Source organism: Hyalella azteca, unplaced genomic scaffold (assembly GCF_000764305.2).
Source record: "Hyalella azteca isolate HAZT.00-mixed unplaced genomic scaffold, Hazt_2.0.2 contig17970, whole genome shotgun sequence".
In the NCBI taxonomy this organism is placed as follows: domain Eukaryota; kingdom Metazoa; phylum Arthropoda; class Malacostraca; order Amphipoda; family Hyalellidae; genus Hyalella; species Hyalella azteca.
The window spans coordinates 578,561-599,831 of NW_025947730.1; the positions used below are offsets into that span (position 1 = coordinate 578,561).

Consider the following 21,271-nt stretch of genomic DNA (forward strand, 5'->3'; position numbering starts at 1 on the left):
GCTTCCAAATATTATCAGGTAATTACACGAAATTAATTCGCAGATAATGCATAAACGAACGGGCGCGCTATGAATATGGCAGAAATAGAAATAGAGGTTGCAAGTGGCAAGTGCGAAGACAATAGTAAGGAATATAATATGAACTAGTTTTGGGACACATTTCTTTAACGACATCTCACATACGCGCCAAATTAATGAAATGCATAACTTTTTGTTTGACAGAAATTACGCGCACCGTTTTTACAAGCACGACAGCCCCGTGTTCGGCGAGCTCGCTACAACGTCCAGCGCGCTCGCAAGCAGAGCATGCAAACCTGTGCTGAAAATCCCGTTGGCCTCTCACGTGTATTAGGTCAAAAAAGAACGCCGTGTAACCGATGCCGCGACTCCCAAGGGGCCTCAACGCGAGATTTTTTACCAGCAGCGTTCACGCCGAGCCCAGTGAACGCGACCCGAAAATTTTGTAAAGAATCCAGAAATCAGAAATTTGTAATAATATCGACTGGAAACATTCAGGATTAAATGGTAGAACCAAAGATAATTAGTTGAATTCACGTTAATATCTGTTAAAAAAAATTATAAATTCGCTACTTGAAACAATGCTGTCTGAATTTATAGCTTTAAGACTCGTATAGCAGGTTTTTATCCAGAAATCGTACTCAGTAGCTTTAGGTCCTGCGAGTTTCTAGGCCAGATTGTGAACACGAAGAGCCCGACTCACTCGAGAGCATTTGAGAAGATTCTTCAAAAATAGGAAACTAAGTTGAAGTGAATTTCGACACAGTAGAAAATGAATTAGAAAGTACGAATAGGGACGCACAGCAACATTGCGATACTGCTTTTATTCATTAAAAAAAAACTATTACAAAACTTCCGCAGATAACTTATAAGCCTAGAATTCAGAGTCAAACAAACGAACTTTTAACTGCTAAGTGATTGAACTAGAATATCAAATGTTTGATCTGATATTTTAGGACTAAAAACATCAAGTAAAGCTATACTCACCTCAGTTCGAGACCAAGCAGCTCGCCGAGGTTAGGGTTCCAATGCTGGTACTGCTGCTTGGCGCGTAGGTTGACATTCTCAATTTTGAGAACCACGGCAATGAGATCATTGAAAGGATCTGGTGGGGGTGTGGGTGTGGTGGATGAGGTGTGAGTAGATCTAAGTTGAGGTTGAGGTGCGCCATCAGGAGGGTTGTCGTAGTCAATTCCATTTGATGAGGATATGGGCTTTGCTTTCAATTTTTCCCCTTCGCCTGCGCTTTCTATATTATTTAAGTATCCAGAAGGATATTTAGGACCAAATCCATAGCTGCCGTTTTCTCTGGACCCATTTGTGGTCTTTTGTAAATGTCTCTGTATAAAAGTGTGTCTCCCTCTCGAAGGCTGGACATTTTTCACTTTGTAATTTACTAGAAAAGATCTTGATCCCGTTAACATAGTTTCTATATCTAATACTAAAAATATGGTTAGGACGACTAGGAAGCTTGCTACAGAGAAAATAACTCTATCTCTGAGTTTCATTGTGGTGAATTTTAAAGAAGAACTCCTCGCGGCTCTGTAGAGCGACGGACAGGCCATGAATGTGCCCTTTTCTATCCACGCCCTCGTGGAATATCAATAAAATTAATCGCGGCTGAACTTCCAAATCAGTAAGTTTCTAAGATTGTACGTGCAACATCCGCATTCGGACGCGCATTGTGGTCAAAGTAGGTTTAAAATAGGCAACCATAAATTAATTTAAAATAACCATAGAGGCAGAATTTGGCACTAAAGTTCACATTCTTATGTCGGATGCCGAAATGTTTTGATTGTCGATGGAATTCAAGTAATTGTCATAGTCTAGTGTGACCTAATTTACAGTGTGGGGTAGTGTGGTCGAGGGAGTGGAGTTTATCTGAAAAGAAAATAAATATTAATTAGGTTGGTTTTAGAATAAATTTTTTCGAAACAGTAGTTTTAATGCTCCTAACTTCCTTCGTCAATATCTGATCAGCTTCCTAACATTCTGATAAAATATAAATTTACCCTCAGAGAAAATAAATGGTAATTTGGGAAAATATCATATAAAAAAATTTTAATTTTATAATATAATAGTTAGTTAGGTTTACTTAAATATTTCAGTGAATTATGCATGATAATTCCTACCAAAATTCAATTACAACAGATTAACAAATTTACAATCAAGAGAAATATGGAGCTAATCAATAAAATATTACGTAACCAATTTGTGAGTCTTAAAACAACAAAGTGGACTCTAACAGACCAAGCTGTCCAACTGCACAAATACGTCGCAGGGCCTACAGAGCTTATCGTCTCCGGCGAACCCATCAGAATATATTACAGCGAACGGTCAGAACGATAAGGAACGTGTTACGGGGGCTTATACTGACTGCACAAGCGGAGGAAGACCACTTCAAGACCTACACTTGTGGTCTTGAAAGGGTGACCACAACATAACCTTGCTGTCAACGTAGAAACAATAAAGACGATTGCTACTTGATGGCCTTACAATCGCAATAACAAAATACAACAACGCGTTCATCATAGAAATAAACTGGACAGCCAATTGTAAGTTGATAGGTAAATTGTCTTTTAATGAGCAAAAAAATATATTTCAAGTAACGCGTGAATGTTTAGAAAAATTCACTACATATCCGGCCAAAGGTCGCACTAAACAATAAAGAACCGGCATTTAAAACGTTACATTTTATTACTGACAATATTTATTTAAAAAATTTTTAAATCATCAATGTTAGACACTGTGATCTATGCTACTCCAGCACATACCGGAATAATTATCAAGCTGTTATTTTTATCAGTAATATCATAACGGAAACGAAATATTAACTTTAAGGCATATTAAAACCTCCAATTACGCAAGTCATGAACGCATGAACAACTTTAACGTCAACAGGCCCAGAATCGTGTTCCAGCATCACTCAAACACGATGAAAGTAAAGTTTTTCTGAGAGTATTAAAGTATTAAGATGCAAAAAAGTATTACATGGCCCGTAAACTTGTAATGAATATCATATACAGTCCATGATAGCAAGATAAAAGATAATACCAGGAAAAGAGATATAACGTATATGGATATTAATTTTCCATTTAAAATGACATAAATTTTAAAATTGTTAATATGTATACATTTTGAATGGTAATTATTAAATACAGGGTCCGCCATATTTATGGCAACGGATGTTTGCTATATAAAATAAATTGGTTTTTAGGAGACTTTACTTTTAGAATGAAGCTTAATATCATCTATTAATTCATCTATTTTGTAGTGCAGAAATCTAAGGTGTCTAAATTTACTACCTATTACTTATGGCAGTAGATAGAAATGCAATTGTAACCCTTCATGAGAAGAGCGAGAGTAATTCAGTCATTGCAAAAAAAACTACAAATTCATCGTGAAACTGTGTGGAAGGTGGAAAAAAATCAAGGAAACTGTTGAAACATGTAATCGACCTGGTCAAGGTAGGAAACGAAGTATCCTAACAAAACAATTGGTCAAAAACACGAGGGAGAAGTTGCGGAGAAACCCTCGTCGCTCAGCGGCAAAATTGGCTGCAGAAGCAGGAGTCAGTCAGACATCAATGCGTAGAGTCCTCAAAGATGACCTCAAAACCTCCCCTTACAAGATGCCAACAAGGCATGAACTAACAGACCGTCATGAACGAATGAGGCTCGAAAGATGCCAGCACATTTTGGATCTCATTGAGAAAGGCACGCTGCCCAACTTGGTGTTCAGTGATGAGAAAAAATTTGACATTGAACAAAGCGTTAACTCGGGTGGATCTGTGGCAACCAGAACAGCAACACGACGTCAAAATCCCATGTCTGTGATGGTTTGGGCCGCGGTAACCGCCACAGGGAGGTCCCCACTCGTTATTGTCCCCTCAAGAGTGAAATTTAACAGTCAGCGATACATTTCGGACATTTTGGAAGCTGTGTTGTTACCTTAGGCCCGCAAACACTTCAACGGCTCACCATGTAGTTTTCAACAAGGCTCTGCCCCATCACATGGCTCAAACATGACCCAAAACTGGATTCAGGGTCACATCCCAGCGTTCATTAGCAAAAATGAATGGCCCTCAAGAAGCCCTGATTTGAATCCTCTCGACTTTTCTGTGTGGGCAATTTTAGAGAGTAGGGTTTGCAGAACACCTCATGATTCTTTGGATAGTTTGAAGTCTAAATTGACACGATAATGCACTGTTAGAAAAAACGGTGAAAAAAACGGTCCCACTGGCGTTCTAGTGGCCGGTCGCCCCGTGAAAATAAACTGTTTTACCGTTTTTATCAGATGTTTTACGGATTTCTAGTGTTAAATTAGAGTAAAAACGGCGAAACGGTGTTTTTTTCACGTGCCGAACGGCCACTGAAACGCCGGTATAATACCGTTAACGGTAATTTGTCTAACAGTGTGGGACCTGATCCCTCAATAAATGCTGCGTATCTCCTGTGAAGCTTTTCCGCGTAGATTGGAGGCCGCCATTAAAAATAAGGGTGGTCATATTGAAAAAATATGTCTGAGAATTGTTTAGGTAATTCTTGGCTACTAGCTCATCCAATAAAAAAAAACAATGCACCTTTTTGTTTCAATGAGAAATAACAAAAAACATGCCTTGCCATAAATATGGCGGACCCTGTACTGCTTAAGAATATCAGTATTGAGCCAGTCGTCGAAAATAAAACAATTAAATTGATCATAAAATAAATTGTGCTCTCGTAGCTGTAAACCAACCGTGTTTGCAATAAATTGTTGAAGAATATAGCGACATAGTCGAGTACTGGTGAACTGAGTAGACTTGAAAATATCAAGAATGACGCACCAATTAACATGCGCAGCAGCATTGCATATATCAATATAAATAGAAATAACATCCATTTAATCAAACAACGAAATCGCACACAACTTCAAAACAAAATAAAATTATGGTGAGCTTTAGAAGAGCACCTACATGCGGGTGTCCAAGGTGGATTTTACGTAATAAGTTGAAACAACTTCAAAATAAAAATTATTTCAGGCATAGAAGAGCTCCTTATACATTTGGGAGTCCAAGGCGGATTTAACTTAATAAGTTGAAACAACTTCAAAATAAAAATATTATTTTGGTCATTAGAAGGACGCCTATTTGCGGGTGTACAAGGCGGATTTTACGTAAAATAACTTGAAGTGAATGTGACCAAGTCAGGGCAGATAAGACCACGTCACAGGATACAAACAACGGTGGATGTCATCACCTACAAATACATGCAAGGTACCCACCGCTCTACGTGACGAGTGAGACCCTCATGGGATAGGTTAAACCTGCCAATTCCAATGGGATCGGCAGTAATGTAAAAACAATGAAAATGGAAAAAAACCTGCATATCTTTAAAAAAGAAAACGTTTCGGAGTCCAAATCAATTGTGAGTTCGACAAACCTAGAATATGTGTACAATCAATTAGTAATCCAAAATTAACAGGTGCAGGGAATGACAGCTAGTGGAATAAGCCTTCCTGTTAGAATGTGAGGGTCAGATACCAAAATATACCTGATAGAGCGAGTTAAAGAAGCTAATTTACTCGAAATGCAACTTATAAAACCGATGTATGTGATATCTGGATCAAACAATCCCATTTAATTAAAATTATAAATTGAAATCAAGATAAATTGTACCAATTTTAACAGAAACATTCATGTGGTATAGTTTTATGGTGTATTTTTGAAACGTAAACGATTGATTTAATCTTAAATTCGTTTCAAAAATATCACCGATAACAGCGTTTCATATATGCTTGAGTGTTCGAGTTCCAGAAGAGTAGCATATAATCATAGGGGAAAAAATAGAAGTATTTATTTTGAAAGCTTTCTGCAGTGAACACTAACATTACTTGGAGTATATTGGATTAAATCAATTTAAAATTGGATTTTTACACGAAAACGAAATCTACCATGCCAGTTAACTCTCGTCATCACAGCAATGAGATGCTCTGAAGTTTGTACGAGGTAAATTAAGCAAAATCAGCCAATGATTCCAATTAATTAAATTTTCTATAAAATGTTTGCTTAAATTTTTATCAGATTTAGATTCTCAAATTTATATATCCAAAAAAAAAATAACAGTAAAGGCAGAAAATTTTATACTAAACACGTCCCATTGATCTTCATCCTTTCAAATCATGTGATTTGTTCAACTGTTTAAAACATATATAAATAACATAATTCACCCCATTATCGCTACATTTCCATGAGCCATAACACTATTCATTTTGATACTCAGCAGCAGTTGAGGATGTTCGAGCTGGGCAATAAAACAATGACTGCCGTGCAACCGCATAATTGGGGCCTCTGCACTATTGGTAACGCAAGTTAAATCCCGAGCATATATTGATGGCCAAGCGAGTTGAATTTAGGGCAACCGATTTACCAGTCAAGCCTTGCAATAAAACGTAGTCTTAGTGACGTCGGAAGCAGCCATAATACATACATAGGAAATTTCATAGGCGAGTCGCGTAGAGCTGGATTTGATAGCCAACACTAAAGAAACGTATTATAAGTCCGAACACATTGCCAGATTAGACATTGCAACTGAAATAGCTTTTGGGGAAGTCACGTGTGGTAACTGTATAAGAATGCTCGAATCCCTCTCGTGATTTTGTTTGTTAGCTTACGATATGTATAGTTAAGGAAATAATAGTTATAATGATTAGTTTCCTTCACTGCACTCATATTGATTATAATTATATTGAACGAATATAAAACGGTTCGGATTTCGCGAGAAAATTCCAGGGAGGATAAATTTTTAAATTAACACGATCCCCACTGCTGAATAAAAAATAATGCAGAATTTTGTAATACAACTCTCAAAAACAACTGCACCTATATAACCCATTGACGAACAATTTTGAAATCTACCAACCAACCAAAATTGCAATCTTTATAATTGATTTCGAGTTAATCTGCGCTATAATAATGATCAATTTACCAATCCTGCCAGTCGCGCAGAAGGCAGTTGGTATCCTTGCATTATGGTATCCTTGGTATCCTGATAACCTTTGCTGGGCTAGATTGTCAAGGAGAGAAGGCACCCAATCCACGAAAAAGATTCAGGAAAAAAGTTAAAGATAATTTCAACTTGAAAAATAAAGTGTGCCGGTAAAAACGTTCAGTACGAATATCTCATTCGGAAAGACGCTCAATACTGTCAAGGATTTCCTTTCGGGAAGCGGAGTTATTATAAGAGTCACTTTAAAAAAGTTGTGTTTAACACCCGTATGTTCGTTTCCTTCCAGTCTTATCAATTCCTATTGCATGCAATAAATGCTAGATTTGTTGCCTCACTTACATTGCATCTACGGTTAAAATTAACCGCTTCGTTGCGGTTTAAAGAATGGTGGTCACTTGGAAGGATACACTCAGACAAATAATTGGGACAAGTTCTCCAAATACTGACACACTTTCTTACCCACAGCACGAGTAGAGAGGGGACGAAGCACTGATAAGTCTTTATGCCGACCCAAACTGGGTCAGGATGACCCAAATAAGGCAAGAAGTGCATCGCTAATTAGGCATAGACGAACTCTTTTGTTTGAATGGATCGAAAGAACAACAACTTGACTAGCTTGAATCTATTAGATAAATTAGCAACCAATTCCGTGAACACGCAAATGAATGGCGTGAAATTACAATGGTAACGTAGACTAACGCTTCATCATTCCTATGTAGAAGCAATCGAAATGGGTACTGCAGAAACAAAGATATCAATTTAGAATTGTCTATTATATAAAATAAGAGATAATGTTGTTAAAATCGAGAAACTTCGTCGTCTGCAATAAGATCATCGTCAAAAAAGTAGTTCGATGGACGTGAAAAGCGCGACTTGTGCAATGGTAAGACTGGGCACATCGAAAAAATTTTAAGGACCCCTTCAAATTATTATCAATTGAATTAGAACGTTGAATGAAAACTATCTTAAATTTTCCAGTCTGGGAGCAACAATTACGATGCCAAATGACAACTACGTTATCGCTTAGATGCATAGAAAACAAAAATACTGTTGAATGTTTGGCTTACAAATCATCGCAATAATTTAATTGGGACTAAAATTTGGCTGGCACCAATAGTACAACTCGTGGTAAGCCTTTCATTACGAGGATTAAATTCATGCCTACAGAATAAAGAAACACAGAGCCATCACTCGGGGATCAATTCGTCGGACGTTCGTCTTGCCTGATCCAGATTGATGGATTATCATTATTTATATTTACTAGGAACATTAAAACTAGTAATATGTTAACTGAAAACCGATCTACAGCATTACTGTCGATATGACTTCGAGAAAAAACAGCGAGGTAAATTCAAAATCGTTGAAAGCTTCAACAATTGCAGGTATAAATATTCTGAAAATATCTCATGCTTGCCATACTTATTCAAAACCTGGCACTTATATAAAGATAAATATAAATTACAGTTACCTAGATTCTATTCAAATTATTATTATAATACAATCTTAAATTCGCTATGATTTTTGGGCACACAGGTCCTCTTCTTGTCCGCCATCAAACGCTGCTTGAGTGGCGTCAACGAAGTTCGCTGATGCGTGGTTAAGTTTGCGAACAAAACTCAAATCAAATGACCTAAGTTTTGATGACGGACCCCCTTAGTCAGGCCTGAACGACTTATTTATTGAACACAATTAAACCAGACAGTTTCATCGCACGTGTACAACGACTGGTCATTGCAGTACACGAGCGAACTGTAGTACTGGTCATTGTGCAAACCATCATGGAACACAGAAGGCGCTAAGCTCCCAAGCATGAGACTCGTGTTTACTGAATGACCATTATTTACGTCTACATGCATTATTCAGGTTAGTGACCATGCATTACTCACGTGAGTGACCATGCATTATTCATGTGAGTGACCATACAACATTCACGTGATTGACCATGCATTACTCATTGCCAAAATAATAAAAAGCTCTACATTAATTTCCTTTGCTACTTTTGCACGCCAGAACACAAGAATTTCGTGAAATGTTTGTCCCGCGCTAGGTCAAATACGGCCGTATGCTTGTCAGAAAAAAAAAACATATATATGACTCGATGACGGAAGCATATCTCCAAAAAATCGCAACCATTATTCTAATTCAACATAACGTAAATCTTGTATAATATGGGTTTAGTATTCAAGAATCGAAAGTTTTTCTGCTTGCTTCAATCAGCCACGCCATCTGCAACGATGACCTCGATCGCCCTCCACGTAGCGATCTTTTTGCTAGCTCAGTGTGATAGGCACTTAAAGTTAGGTACGTGTGAACTTGACCTAAAGCCACTGAACCAATTAATGTTAGGATCAATGACAATTTATGTTCACTGAAATTAATTAAATCTGGCGTGTTGCATGCTTTTTATAATATCATAGAGAACCCTCGCAGGTTACAACAAATCCTACGGCAGCTTGGAACCATCCGTCCCTCAGCCTGAATTGTGTTGATAAATTGAGATTTGAATCGTTGTCTGCCTGAACGACAGCAAAGACAGTCGCGGGCGATGAAAGATCTAAGAGAGTTGGCTTTCCACGAATATCTGCAGCAAAGCTAAAGTTTATGAAATAGTTACCATAAATTAGTCGCTAATTAATCGTGAATTTATCAGCACCAGCAAGGGTAAAAAGAAGAGCACATTAATTGCTTGCCATAGTTGTGTTTTTCAATACGATCAATATTACCGACTATATTTCTTAACGCCCTCTAATACAATAATAAAATTCGACAAAATTCTTCAATGTATACAACCAACATGAAACCACTCTATTTAGAGAAGAAAAGATTTATCTCTTTGATGTAAATCAGACGGTTCCTTATTGCAACCAATCTTGCGTTAAGAGAAATTTATTCGCCAACTAAAGCTTTTGGAAATTCATGAATAACGGAAAAGAAGTTACTTTATAAATGATAAACGTCAACATTATTTTCTAATATATAGGACAATAGCGAGACAGCGCGAGTCAGCTTCAGCGGCGCAGACAGCGCGAGTCAGCGTCAGCGGCGCAGACAGCGCAATCAGCGTCAGCGGCGCAGACAGCGCAAGTCAGCGTCAGCGGCGCAGACAGCGCAAGTCAGCGTCAGCGGCGCAGACAGCGCAAGTCAGCGTCAGCGGCGCAGACAGCGTAAGTCAGCGTCAGCGGCGCAGACAGCGCAAGTCAGCGTCAGCGGCACAGACAGCGTAAGTCAGCGTCAGCGGCGCAGACAGCGTAAGTCAGCGTCAGCGGCGCAGACAGCGCGAGTCAGCGTCAGCGGCGCAGACAGCGCGAGTCAGCGTCAGCGGCGCAGACAGCGCGAGTCAGCGTCAGTGACTGACGTACAATACGTAAAGGTCAAGCCGAGGTTTCCCTTTCAGTGCCGCAAGAGGAAGCGATCAGCTGACGCTCGATTTGTTGACTTTTGCTCCATGACGTTGCATGCACGAACATGAAGCTCAATTTCCTAACGTCTCCTGATATAATTTAAAAATTCCACACCAGCATCACAGTCGTCTCAAATGTGATAGTCATGGTCGCAGTGCTACAGTTACAAGACTGCTCCCTTCAACGTTCATATTTCTAGGTTTTTAGTTTCGCAAGCTTGTAATGTAAATGATTTGAAATGACAAAACTAAAACAACTTGCGAAAAATAATTTCTACGCGTGTTAAAATAATTCAGGTATTAATCGATTCGTTTGTGAAACGTGAAATTAAAGAAAGGAAGTTACAGTTTAATTGAGACTCGTAACATCTGAACACAAATTAAAGCAAGTTTGAAATGAACCCCGTCTTAGTAACGCACTATTTGAACGGACGAGTTCCCTTACAATGAAGGTCAAATATATTCGACTGTGCTGGTGTGTCTTGAATGTTTCCACCAACGCCACCCCGAGGACGACGCGCAATTAATCATTGAGGAGCTGTGAGGCGGAATGCAGAGCAGCAAGTGCCTCAAGTGACGCCACTTAGAGCGATTGCGTTTTGTTGCTCGCAGCTGACGACAGAGGGCACCAGTGTTGAGTCTCTCATAGAATAAAATAGAATAGCGGTTTCAGCGTTTATTAGGTCGTAGGCCTTTCACCGATTCTTAACATCGCAGAACATTCACAGCTTGTTGCGGTCTCGAACACACAAATCGCTGCTACAATTCTGCTGTGCTTAACCGCCCGGCCTCCTCGCCGATTCTGACCAGAAACTGGCGCACAGATCGAACCCGCACCTCTCACTATAACCACTGGGCCACCTAGATACCTAAGAAGCTTGAGAAGTTCAAGCCATTATTAATGTTTTCGACAGAAATCTCTGAATGGCAAACTTACGGATTAGTGATTTAGTGAATAATTAAGATACGTGATAATTGGATTGTAATGAATGGTGATCTTAAGGAACTGAAAGCGCGCGAAGTATCTGCAGCCGTGTGAATCTCAAGGGAGAAAATCGTCAACAATGGCAGGCTGCTTCAAAATTCAGATGCAAAAAGGAGATAACGAGTGAGAATCTGGACGAAACCATGTCATCTTGGCCGGGAAAGTCACAGAGAGGCTACTTTCATGTATTAAATAGTGATTAAGTGACTATGGTACAGTGTTATTACGAAGAGTTAACAGGCTTTCTCTAATTGAACATCTAATGACCAAACAACTCTGAATATTTCTATGGTTTGTTTGGCATGCAAAGTATGCGCAAAGCACACAAATTTCTCAACACGGTCTACAGAGAGCTAAAGTAATTCAAAATGCAGAATTTTAAATATTCTAACGCCTGAAGGCGGAATCGCAGGCCTCTGTAATTGTGAATTGACACACTAATTCAGTTTAGAATAGTAAAGTCAGGCTTCTTGCTTCTACCGTAGCAGTACATGCCATTATTGGGTCTCAGCAAGGAGGTCGTCGAGAATGTCATAGGAGGTCAACTTACGAACTTAAATGGTCTTACCACTTTTGTATAGGTCGCCCGAGACACTGGATTGCGATACGATGGCTTAAAATTTCGCAATAGTTATCTATGCCACAAAACAAATGCCTCAGCAATTGACGTTCATGCGACGAGTCTCGGTGTCTTGCCAAACTATGGCAACCTCCATTAGTTATATGGGTGCCAACGCAGTTTTCCCTGCGTGAACAATGAAAGAAATATAGAAGAGGCGCTGGTTATAGTTTGACACGTGGCATATCAGCCACTTGACACACCACTAAATAAATTCCCATAATTTTTAATCAACGTATCACACACAAATCACGTAAAGTGAAGGCGAAAAATTCTGCACTCATTGGCACAGTTCGCGAATGCCAAATGTAGCCTTGGAGTCGCGCATTGCTGATGTGCCACATCTCCGTCATGTTGCAAGAGCACAATCACGTCGTGGGCGCAGCCATGCCCTAGCTCGGCAATAAAATAGAGAAAAAAATAGCTACGATTGAATGGATAAAATCAGACATTAAACTGGGTTAAATTTTCTAAAGAATATGCGTGTGCAAAAACAAGGTAGGGCCAGCTAGTAAAGTTGAACTATGGGCGTCAAAATCAAAGTGAAATGCCAGAAAATGAAATAAAATTTTTTTTGGACTAAATGGGCGACCTCGAAAGAAGCTCTCGTATTTTTACGCGGTACACCCATTTTATTCGCTCACACTGGTGCAAAATTTCTTCAGCTGATCACCCTTCAACGCTAGTAAGGATTTTTAACACAAATTTCTTCATATTACACACTGCACAGCGAGGTGTGGTACTGCACAGCGAGGTGTGGTATAGAACACCCTGACTTGTGCTGAATAATGTTCATAGTGATAGTCGTAACTTCAAAGATGTTCAAGTTTAACGAATATATTCATAACTTTTCCTTTCCAATAGCTTCTAAGGTCACTCGCAGCTAGAGACGACTTTCACAACTCATATGCTTAGAGACGTTTAGCCTGCGCGTCAATCCCTTTCATAATTGCAGACCTCATCTCCAAGGCGAATAAGAGGCAAAACCTGTTCATTATCATGCAAGGTATCATCGTCTTCCAGCAGTGTAGGGAAACAACAGCAGGTCCCAATGATTCAGCCATATAAAGCTCTAATTAGGAATTTAAATGCATAGACAATACCACAAAAATTCACCATATCTTAATAAGAGAAAACGTTTCGGAGTCCAGCTCCATCGTCGATTTCCCTTATAAAGATATGGTGATTTTTTTCTGGTATTGTCTTTGCTTTTAAATTCCTGATTAACTTGCGATTCAAGCAAACAAGGGATTTTAAAGCTCTAATTTGTTCATATGTATAAGAACGAAGGTTTCTTTACCCTAAAGCGACGCTTTAGGGTAAAGCGGTAGAAACCTTCAGGTACATATTCTACCTTTAACAACATAAGGCCAAATGAGCTGAATAAATAACAGTTACCGACAGGAAAAAATTAGGAAATGCCAATTAACAAATGTACCGAATATAATAAAAAAAAACTCCCATTGCCCGGTGGAACTTTAAATCCCAGCCATCAATACCAGGAAGATATCCTCGAGTTCTATAAACAATTTTATTGGTTGTTCCGCTACGGATGCAGAAAAAAAGACAAGCTGGCTCATTACGACCACTGCCACAATTAGCGAGTCTCTGTGAACACAAGTATTGTTTGGCATGTTTTGTTGGCTTTGTCGGTCAATGGTGTTTGTAGAGGGAAAAGGCAAAAAGGCCTATTTCTTACAGGACAAAAGCATGCGATATTGGTCAGAATAGAATATTCTGTCAAGACTCTATTCATCAAGACTCTATTCTTGAGAATAGAGTCTTGATGATGAGGTTAAGAAAATATTCTTGGCCAAAGAGTATGATAAGTAAGAAATAAAAAAAATAAGTAACAGTATGGGTCGAATTCAATTAATGATGTAAATATTGAGAAGTTTAAGTTAATTCCTATTAATTATGTAAAAATATAAAATACGTAGATTGAAAAGTAGATAAAAAACATGAAATTCTGGAGCAAGTCGACACATGTATCATGTAGAAGAATTGCACGGTACTCGAAAAAAATACAGGATTCACCGCAAAAAAAAAAAAAAGTAAGGTGGTCTTAGCAATGTCATGGCGCATCGAACTTTGGTAAACTTTCTAAAACAATTCTCGCAGCCGACAATACCGAGATCAAACTTTCAACGTGGAGCGCAAGCGGCAGCTAGAGCCCTTTCTATGGAATGCCTTCGTCCGATCAAATGGTTTTGATATTTATTCATTGCATTTATTTCCCATAATATTTCGAGCAATTCCCAATTTTTAAATTTTTGTTCATCAAATCAAACAATTGCATTTTTGGAATCATTGTTATCTTATTTGTGCCCTTGAAATTCACCTGATACGACATTTAACAAATATACTCAGTTCAAATTAGGATTAAATTCCTTTTGCAATTTTACGAATAAATTGATGAGGCTATAAATATTTTATGAGGTTTGCCATGTTTTGCTGATATGAAAATAAATATCCTTTATTTAATTCAAGTATTTATGGCGATCAATAGGAAACTCTATAAAAGCAGAGTCAAATACAAAAACAACCTGAACTTATTTTGCCTGAAAAAATACGGTGAGCGAGAATGAGAACTCAACAACAAGAAAAATACATACTCCTTAATTAATGAGCTTTTAGTCAAATGTATATAGTATAGTACCATCTTAACGAAGCAGCCAACGGTAAATATCCCTGAACCGCATTCTATTCAGAGCTGAAAATCAATGCTAGCTCTAATTAGATTGTTTTCGTTCCTCAAACGAAATTTTTTTTGTAATTAATGAATTAAGTAATGAATTGTGGACATCAATGATTGGAATTTGAACGTCTACGTTATTTGAACTGCTTTTAATGCTAAATTAAAATCTCGCAGAGGCAGAGTTATTGTTGTTTTTTAACAGGCAGAGTTATTGAAAACATACAAAAAGCAGGCTTAGTCCCAACGAAAAAGAGGGGCGTACACCTTTATGCGTAATATTCTTTGCTCACAAAAAAATAATAATTTGGGATGAGATATTAAACTTTGCATTAGAGTTGGAAATGTCATATCCATAGGCTGAACATGTTGAACTTATGATTAATCCTAAAAAGTTTTTAAATCTACAGATCCATATCTGTATGAAATAAAATGACGCTCGAAAAAAAGCGGTGTAACTCAGATATATTTTCATCTTTCTTGCCCATCTCAAAATGAAATGTAGCCACATGTGAATGTTGCCTTATATATATATATATTGTTTATTTCTAAATGTACTTACAATTCAGAAACACTTAACTACCAGCGCATTAATTCTAACATTTGGACCCTGCTTTTAAATATATTAATTTACTAGGCAAACGATAGGTCAGGAGAGCACAAGTCACGTTTGAGAAGGAGGGCCTGTAAAACCCCCAGAGGCTGTGGCGAGGGCGGAGAGGCCGGATACGCTGAGCGCCGTAAAATGTTCAGCATCAATTATCCGGCGAGCGAGGATGCGCACAAACATTGCACGTTTTAGTGGTGCGTAGCGTGTGCGCGCACAAACATTGCACGTTTTAGTGGTGCGTAGCGTGTGCGCGCACAAACATTGCACGTTTTAGTGGTGCGTAGCGTGTGCGCGCACAAACATTGCACGTTTTAGTGGTGCGTAGCGTGTGCGCGCACAAACATTGCACGTTTTAGTGGTGCGTAGCGTGCGCGCCCTACGCATTGCACCACACGGCTATTTGGTGCAAGCTTACCGCGATGGCTTTGGTGCTCGAAATTTTAATGATACTTCAAGTGACAGTTGGTGAAAGGCAAAATAAAAAAAACTGCAGCAAAACAGTTATGGATTTCCTTTCAGATTTACAATAATTTTTCGAGCACCTGTATTCAAATTCCTTAATAGTATAAAAAATAGCATCAAAAATTTTTATTAAGGCTCTTAGAAATCACATTTAAGCCTTTGGATGGGTCCAAACAAACAAAAAATCCTTTTATTGGACTTTAAATTGCACATGGGGCTTTGGAGGTAGAAATAAATTTAGGCTGATAAATAATTATCGAATGAAGGTACCCAGGAACGGATAGCGCAAAAAAAATCAAAGTTTCTGAAGATGCGGACAGCCGATGACAGAAAAAAATTGCCGAATATCTTTAGGAATTAGGTGCCTTTAATTGAAAAATTAATTCTGCTAAAATAGTCTAAAACGTCCGTTTAAATCGCACAGAAATATTCCAATTCAACATACTACACTTTTTTGGCAAATTTTTGGCAAATTTTTTGGAAAAATTTTCTCGCCGTCCGGAGCTGGGAAGTCAAATATGGTCATTCATAAATTAAATGAGCAATAACCTGTGCCAATTAGGGGTCGCACCATCCATCAAGTGCCGCTCGTGAACAAAACTAACGCACTTAATCTCAGGCGTAACGTATAAACTTGAACTATGGGTGTATCTGTACAAAAAAAGCTATACAAACTACAAGGTTAAATTATTCGAAATTAGTAGTATTGCAGGTGTATTACAACTTTTTATATTAACACATGCATCCATTCACTATAAATTTTAAGTTGACATTTTTTCTTTCCACAATTATTCAATAATTTGAGAAGTGTTTAATTATTTTGTCATAAATAAACTTGCAAATTACACACCCACGCCCATTACGAGTACTTTCAACACTGTAATATCTGAATACCTGGAGTTGTGTGCAGAAGTGATGACATTGAATTTTTACGGATGGTTGATTATTAGCTTAAAAATCCCTGGTCGTTGCGGATGCGCGGGAAGTTTCGGCATGCTGATTATATGCTTAAACCGTCGACGCCTCATGCGCGATGTAATTTAATGTAGGATTTTAATTCTTAAATGAAAATGAGGAGAAAAAATTAAATCTGCAACAATTGCATGGTTGGCTGAAATTTACGCAACGCAATCAAATGAATAAAGTCTATGAATGCAATTTATGACAAGCTTTATGAGATACTTCAATAACTTTGCACTTCAACAATACAGAACAGAGTTTTTCTGATGAAAGCAGGCTTCAAAGACTTATGTTCTATTATTTTGTAAAAAAATTCGACACCGCTCAACGAAATAGAATACTTAAACAGGAAAACGCAACATATTACAACCCGAACAATTCAAACGCGAAGACCATCATCACAGTAGCATCAAAATCCACTAACTCAGAGCGCGCAAAGAAAATTTTGAAAAACGATCTGGTCGCAACAAGACACCAAACACTCAGCGAAGACACGGAGTCTGCAAAAGTGACCGGAATAACCACACGGTATTTGCAAATGAAGTTCCATGACAGGAAGCGCTGCCGAGCGAACCTTTCCTGGCTATTTTGTTCGGCCAACAACGCTCTATAAATCAGCGGTCAGCCTGTCACTAGCGCACCAAAACAATGCAATGAAAGATGACTGCGCGGGCATCAGCATGCAGGGAAGCGCAGCTCTGGCACAGCTATGCATATCAGATGACGTGGGCGGGGTCACTTAGCACCACAGTCCTTTGTAATCCTTATTCTTCTTGTGAAATAACACGGTATGCTATGAGACTCTCATCGTCAAAAAACACAATATGCAATGAGACATCTTCAAATAACACAATATGCAATGAGACTTTCATCCTCAAAAAACACGATTTGCATTAAGACTCTCATCGTCAAATAACACAATATGCAATGAGACTCTCATCGTCAAAAAACACAATATGCAATGAGACTCTCATCGTCAAAAAACACAATATGCAATGAGACTCTCATCGTCAAAAAACCCAATTTGAAATGAGACTCTCATCGTCAAAAAACACGATTTGCATTAAGACTATCATCGTCAAATAACACGATTTGCAATGAGACTCAAATCGTAAAATAACACGATATACAATGGGATTCATTCTCATTGCATCCTGCTCAGTAGTTTACAGACAAATGAGCATTTAACCAACACACGATGTTAGGAGATTCTCAAGCTTCTCCAATAGTATTTCATCTTCTTATTGTAATTGTTAGTGATCAAACGCACAGACGGCGGGACGGACCAATGGTCCATGTATTGATAATCTTCGTATAGTAAAATGACCATGTCGATTTGGCATGCAATTCGTATTCAACAACTACCTTCTTTTGTGAGTCTAATAATTCAATGGCCTTTCACTTCATATTATGAAATAACAAAGCAAAAACTGACTAGACAATTAAACTAGTAATTAAGTCAATCATTTTATTGTAATAAGAAAAAATGACATGTAAATCAACTATTTAAAAAATTTCGTTGCATTGCGTTCGTTGAGTTAATTTATGAAAAAGTGGACAAAGTAAAATTAGGATGGAATTTTCAACTTAGTTTTGCCTTGAGCCTCACGCAGAATACAATCTTTGAACTTTAGCGGCAAATACGTGAAGTAAAGCCAACAAAAATCGTAAATTAAGTTCTCAGTTTAAGCACTCAAGAATATCAGGATTGTAAAGCCTCAGAATTTACAGGCTGGTTGACGAGAGTGAAGTACCACTTCAAAAGTTATAACTAACATCGAAACAACAAACGAACGTCAAAACGAACGTAGAGAGCACGCTATTTCGTTGCTATGCATGGAATGCAGAGTGACTGTCACCATAGCAGTGGAAAAAACTGTCAGAGCGTCCTGTAAGAGCGTCAAATGGGAGAGTTTGGATAAATAAATCCAGAAGCTCAAGGAGTGGAAGTGGTAGAAAGAGCCAGAGGCATTGAATAAGCTCAAGGCATACTAGAAACTTGATTAAGCATCGCAGATGCTCGATCAATGCATCGCCACACGCAAATCTTAGGCACGAAAAGAGTCTAGACTCTAGACAATAGCCCATATCGTTTTTTGCACTGTATGGTGCTGATCCTCATTGAATTGAGCAAACGATTCTTTGCAACCTTGTATCGTATTGTATTGTATTGTATTGTACGATTCTTCGCAACATTGTATTCCTTACACCAACATGTAATAATTTTTATCGAATGTAATCATCTGCATATTTTGAATCGAATGGTTTTTCTGAAGCAACTTTGCTGTATTAATTTACGTAAGGGCTTCGTCGTTCTGGCGTGATAAATAAATTATTTGGTACTTTCATAAGTTTCGAAATAACTATAGGGATAAATTAAGTGATTAGCAAAGTTCAGTGATTTCGAGACTTTTTCTCATTGGTCCGTCAGTCCTCTAGAATAATGTTAACTGAACTATAATAACAGCCTCAAATAACTTTTTTGCAACGTTTACATCATCAGTTCTTGTAGATGATATCTTGAGTAGGATTCTATCATAAAAATTCTAACCAGTACTCGATATTCTCATTTATATACTTCGAGTCGTAAATTCATCTGAAAATGCGCAATGATTTTAAAATTACATCTCTTAATCCTGATTCGACACAAAAATTTTTATCACAAAATTTTGCTAAGTAGACATAAAAGACAGTCGAAAACTCTTGCCCAAATGAAAGGCAGTCGGACTTTCTTGGCTATTTTTTTTTGATAGCCAGGCAAACGTTTCAGTTGGAGCCCTCGGCGCTTGAGGGCCACAGACCAGCACTCTGTCACTGCCCTCCACCCCTCGGTCGGTGATGCTAAAAGTGTGCGGCTCAAATGAGCCCATAAATTAAGGAAGAAGGGCTTCCACTGAACACCAATTTCTGAAACGGCATCAGGTGTCCGGTTTCATGACCCTCTCATGTTTCGTGTCTCTCATGTTTCGTCTATGGCGGCCGCAACATCAACAGATAAAAGCCCTCTGCACTCAAGAGCAAAATTTTACAATTTCGGACGAGAATATCGAAACATTTCTTAGCTCGCACAGTCATTACGAATTATTTTCAATGGTCAGGCTCCTTATGAAAATAACAACAAATAAGAAAGTAAATCAAACTTGAGTGGAATGCTATTACTTAAATTTAAAAATCGTAATTATTTTTGAATTTGCAAATTTCTTAATGTAAATTTAGATTATAATTTTGTTATTCTCAGAAACTTTTCTGTTTGCGTTTCATTAATAATTTAGAAGAAATAATACTTGAACCAACAACTCTTTTGCGACATGAATATAGGTACACTTAATGAAGCAATACCAAGAGAAGAGGGGTGGAAAGAATAGTATGCAATATTTTCTTCAAGAATTAAAAGTTCAACAACAAAAATATTGAAGGTCAATACAATCCCAACCAACCAAATTACTCTTCCTACAAAGTGACCGTAGTTTCAAGTAAACGAACATTCTAACTTTATTGCAGACGCAGATTTTGATATTTAGTCTTCAGTACTAACTACTTAAAATATCCTAAGAAGAAGTAGGCGAGGCCTAGTTGGATCGATAAATGTGTCCTCTATTCATGGTTTCCGACTACTGCGACAGCATGGTGCCCACACTGTATTGTAAGGGACTATTTGTCTATCATGAACATGTACATATTTATTTTCAAATATTTCTGTTGATATATTGTTCTAGTATCAATCAATGTATTATTTTGTATAGTTTACATTCATTTATTTCAGAAACTGTTTGCGTTATATTGAATAAAGAGTCAATCGTTGAAGCATTTGACATCCTGCTTCGCGTAAATTCTAGTGACTGAAAGATTGAATACGAATTTCAGCCAATAATTTAATGCTATACTGTAGAATTCTTATTAAAATATAATTCTCTAAACAATGATTTTGCTGTCACAAGGAACTACAAGTTCCTTGATTTGTTATATACAATGAATTGTTGTTGAAAATTGTTATCACAAGGAACTACAACTTCCTTGATTTGTTATATACTATAAGTTTTGTTGTCACAAGGATGGGACTAAGCCACTGCGACATCGAAACGCAGCAGCAGCAGCTGCACCGCATTGAGGCGCAGCAAGAGAAACAAAAAGTCGCTTCCAAATCAGCGTCGGTCGCTGAGTCGCTGGGGATAAAAGTTGGAGCCTCCACAGACTTGCTCTCAATGATCGAGGAAATCGGCTGCGTGTTTAACTAAATGCAGTCGACAAGTTGCAGCCAAAAGACGTCCAAGATAACACACTTTGGTCCTAGTTTAGGAAACTTAAGGATGGAGAAATTCAGAAGGGTTGAGAGGAAGTAGACCAAGTATTTTGTTGGAATAGAAACAAGCGCAAAATATAATTGCACTGATATCGTGATTATTGCAATCGTGATTGATATCTTGATTATTGCAATCGTGATTAAACGATGAAAAATAATAAATATTATTCTTTCGTTGAAAGGTTGAGCGAACAATGCTGAGTCATGAGGCGAAATTAACAGCGGTATAAGAATGA

General features: G+C 38.0%; 2 protein-coding genes across 3 annotated transcripts in view; one reads left to right on the forward strand and one right to left on the reverse strand.

Annotated features, from left to right (window-relative positions):
* Positions 1-21,271, reverse strand: part of LOC108667304 (extracellular serine/threonine protein CG31145-like) — an 85,187-nt gene that overhangs the window by 37,506 nt on the left and 26,410 nt on the right. The window contains exons 1-2 of one of the 2 annotated variants that reach the window (XM_018154320.2): positions 11,958-12,190; positions 1,006-1,899 (exon numbers count right to left, since the gene is read on the reverse strand). In XM_018154320.2, coding sequence (XP_018009809.1) covers positions 1,006-1,583 — 578 coding nt within the window. In that variant the 5' untranslated portion in view covers positions 1,584-1,899; positions 11,958-12,190. Of the gene's footprint in view, positions 1-1,005; positions 1,900-11,957; positions 12,191-21,271 lie in introns of those variants that run through there. The other variant, XM_018154319.2, reaches the window with a different exon arrangement.
* LOC108667295 (protein FAM133B-like) lies at positions 9,239-20,970 on the forward strand. Its single transcript, XM_018154302.1, has 3 exons — positions 9,239-9,259; positions 9,985-10,346; positions 20,787-20,970. The coding sequence occupies exons 1-3, from the start codon at positions 9,239-9,241 to the stop codon at positions 20,968-20,970; spliced, it is 567 nt and encodes a 188-aa protein (XP_018009791.1).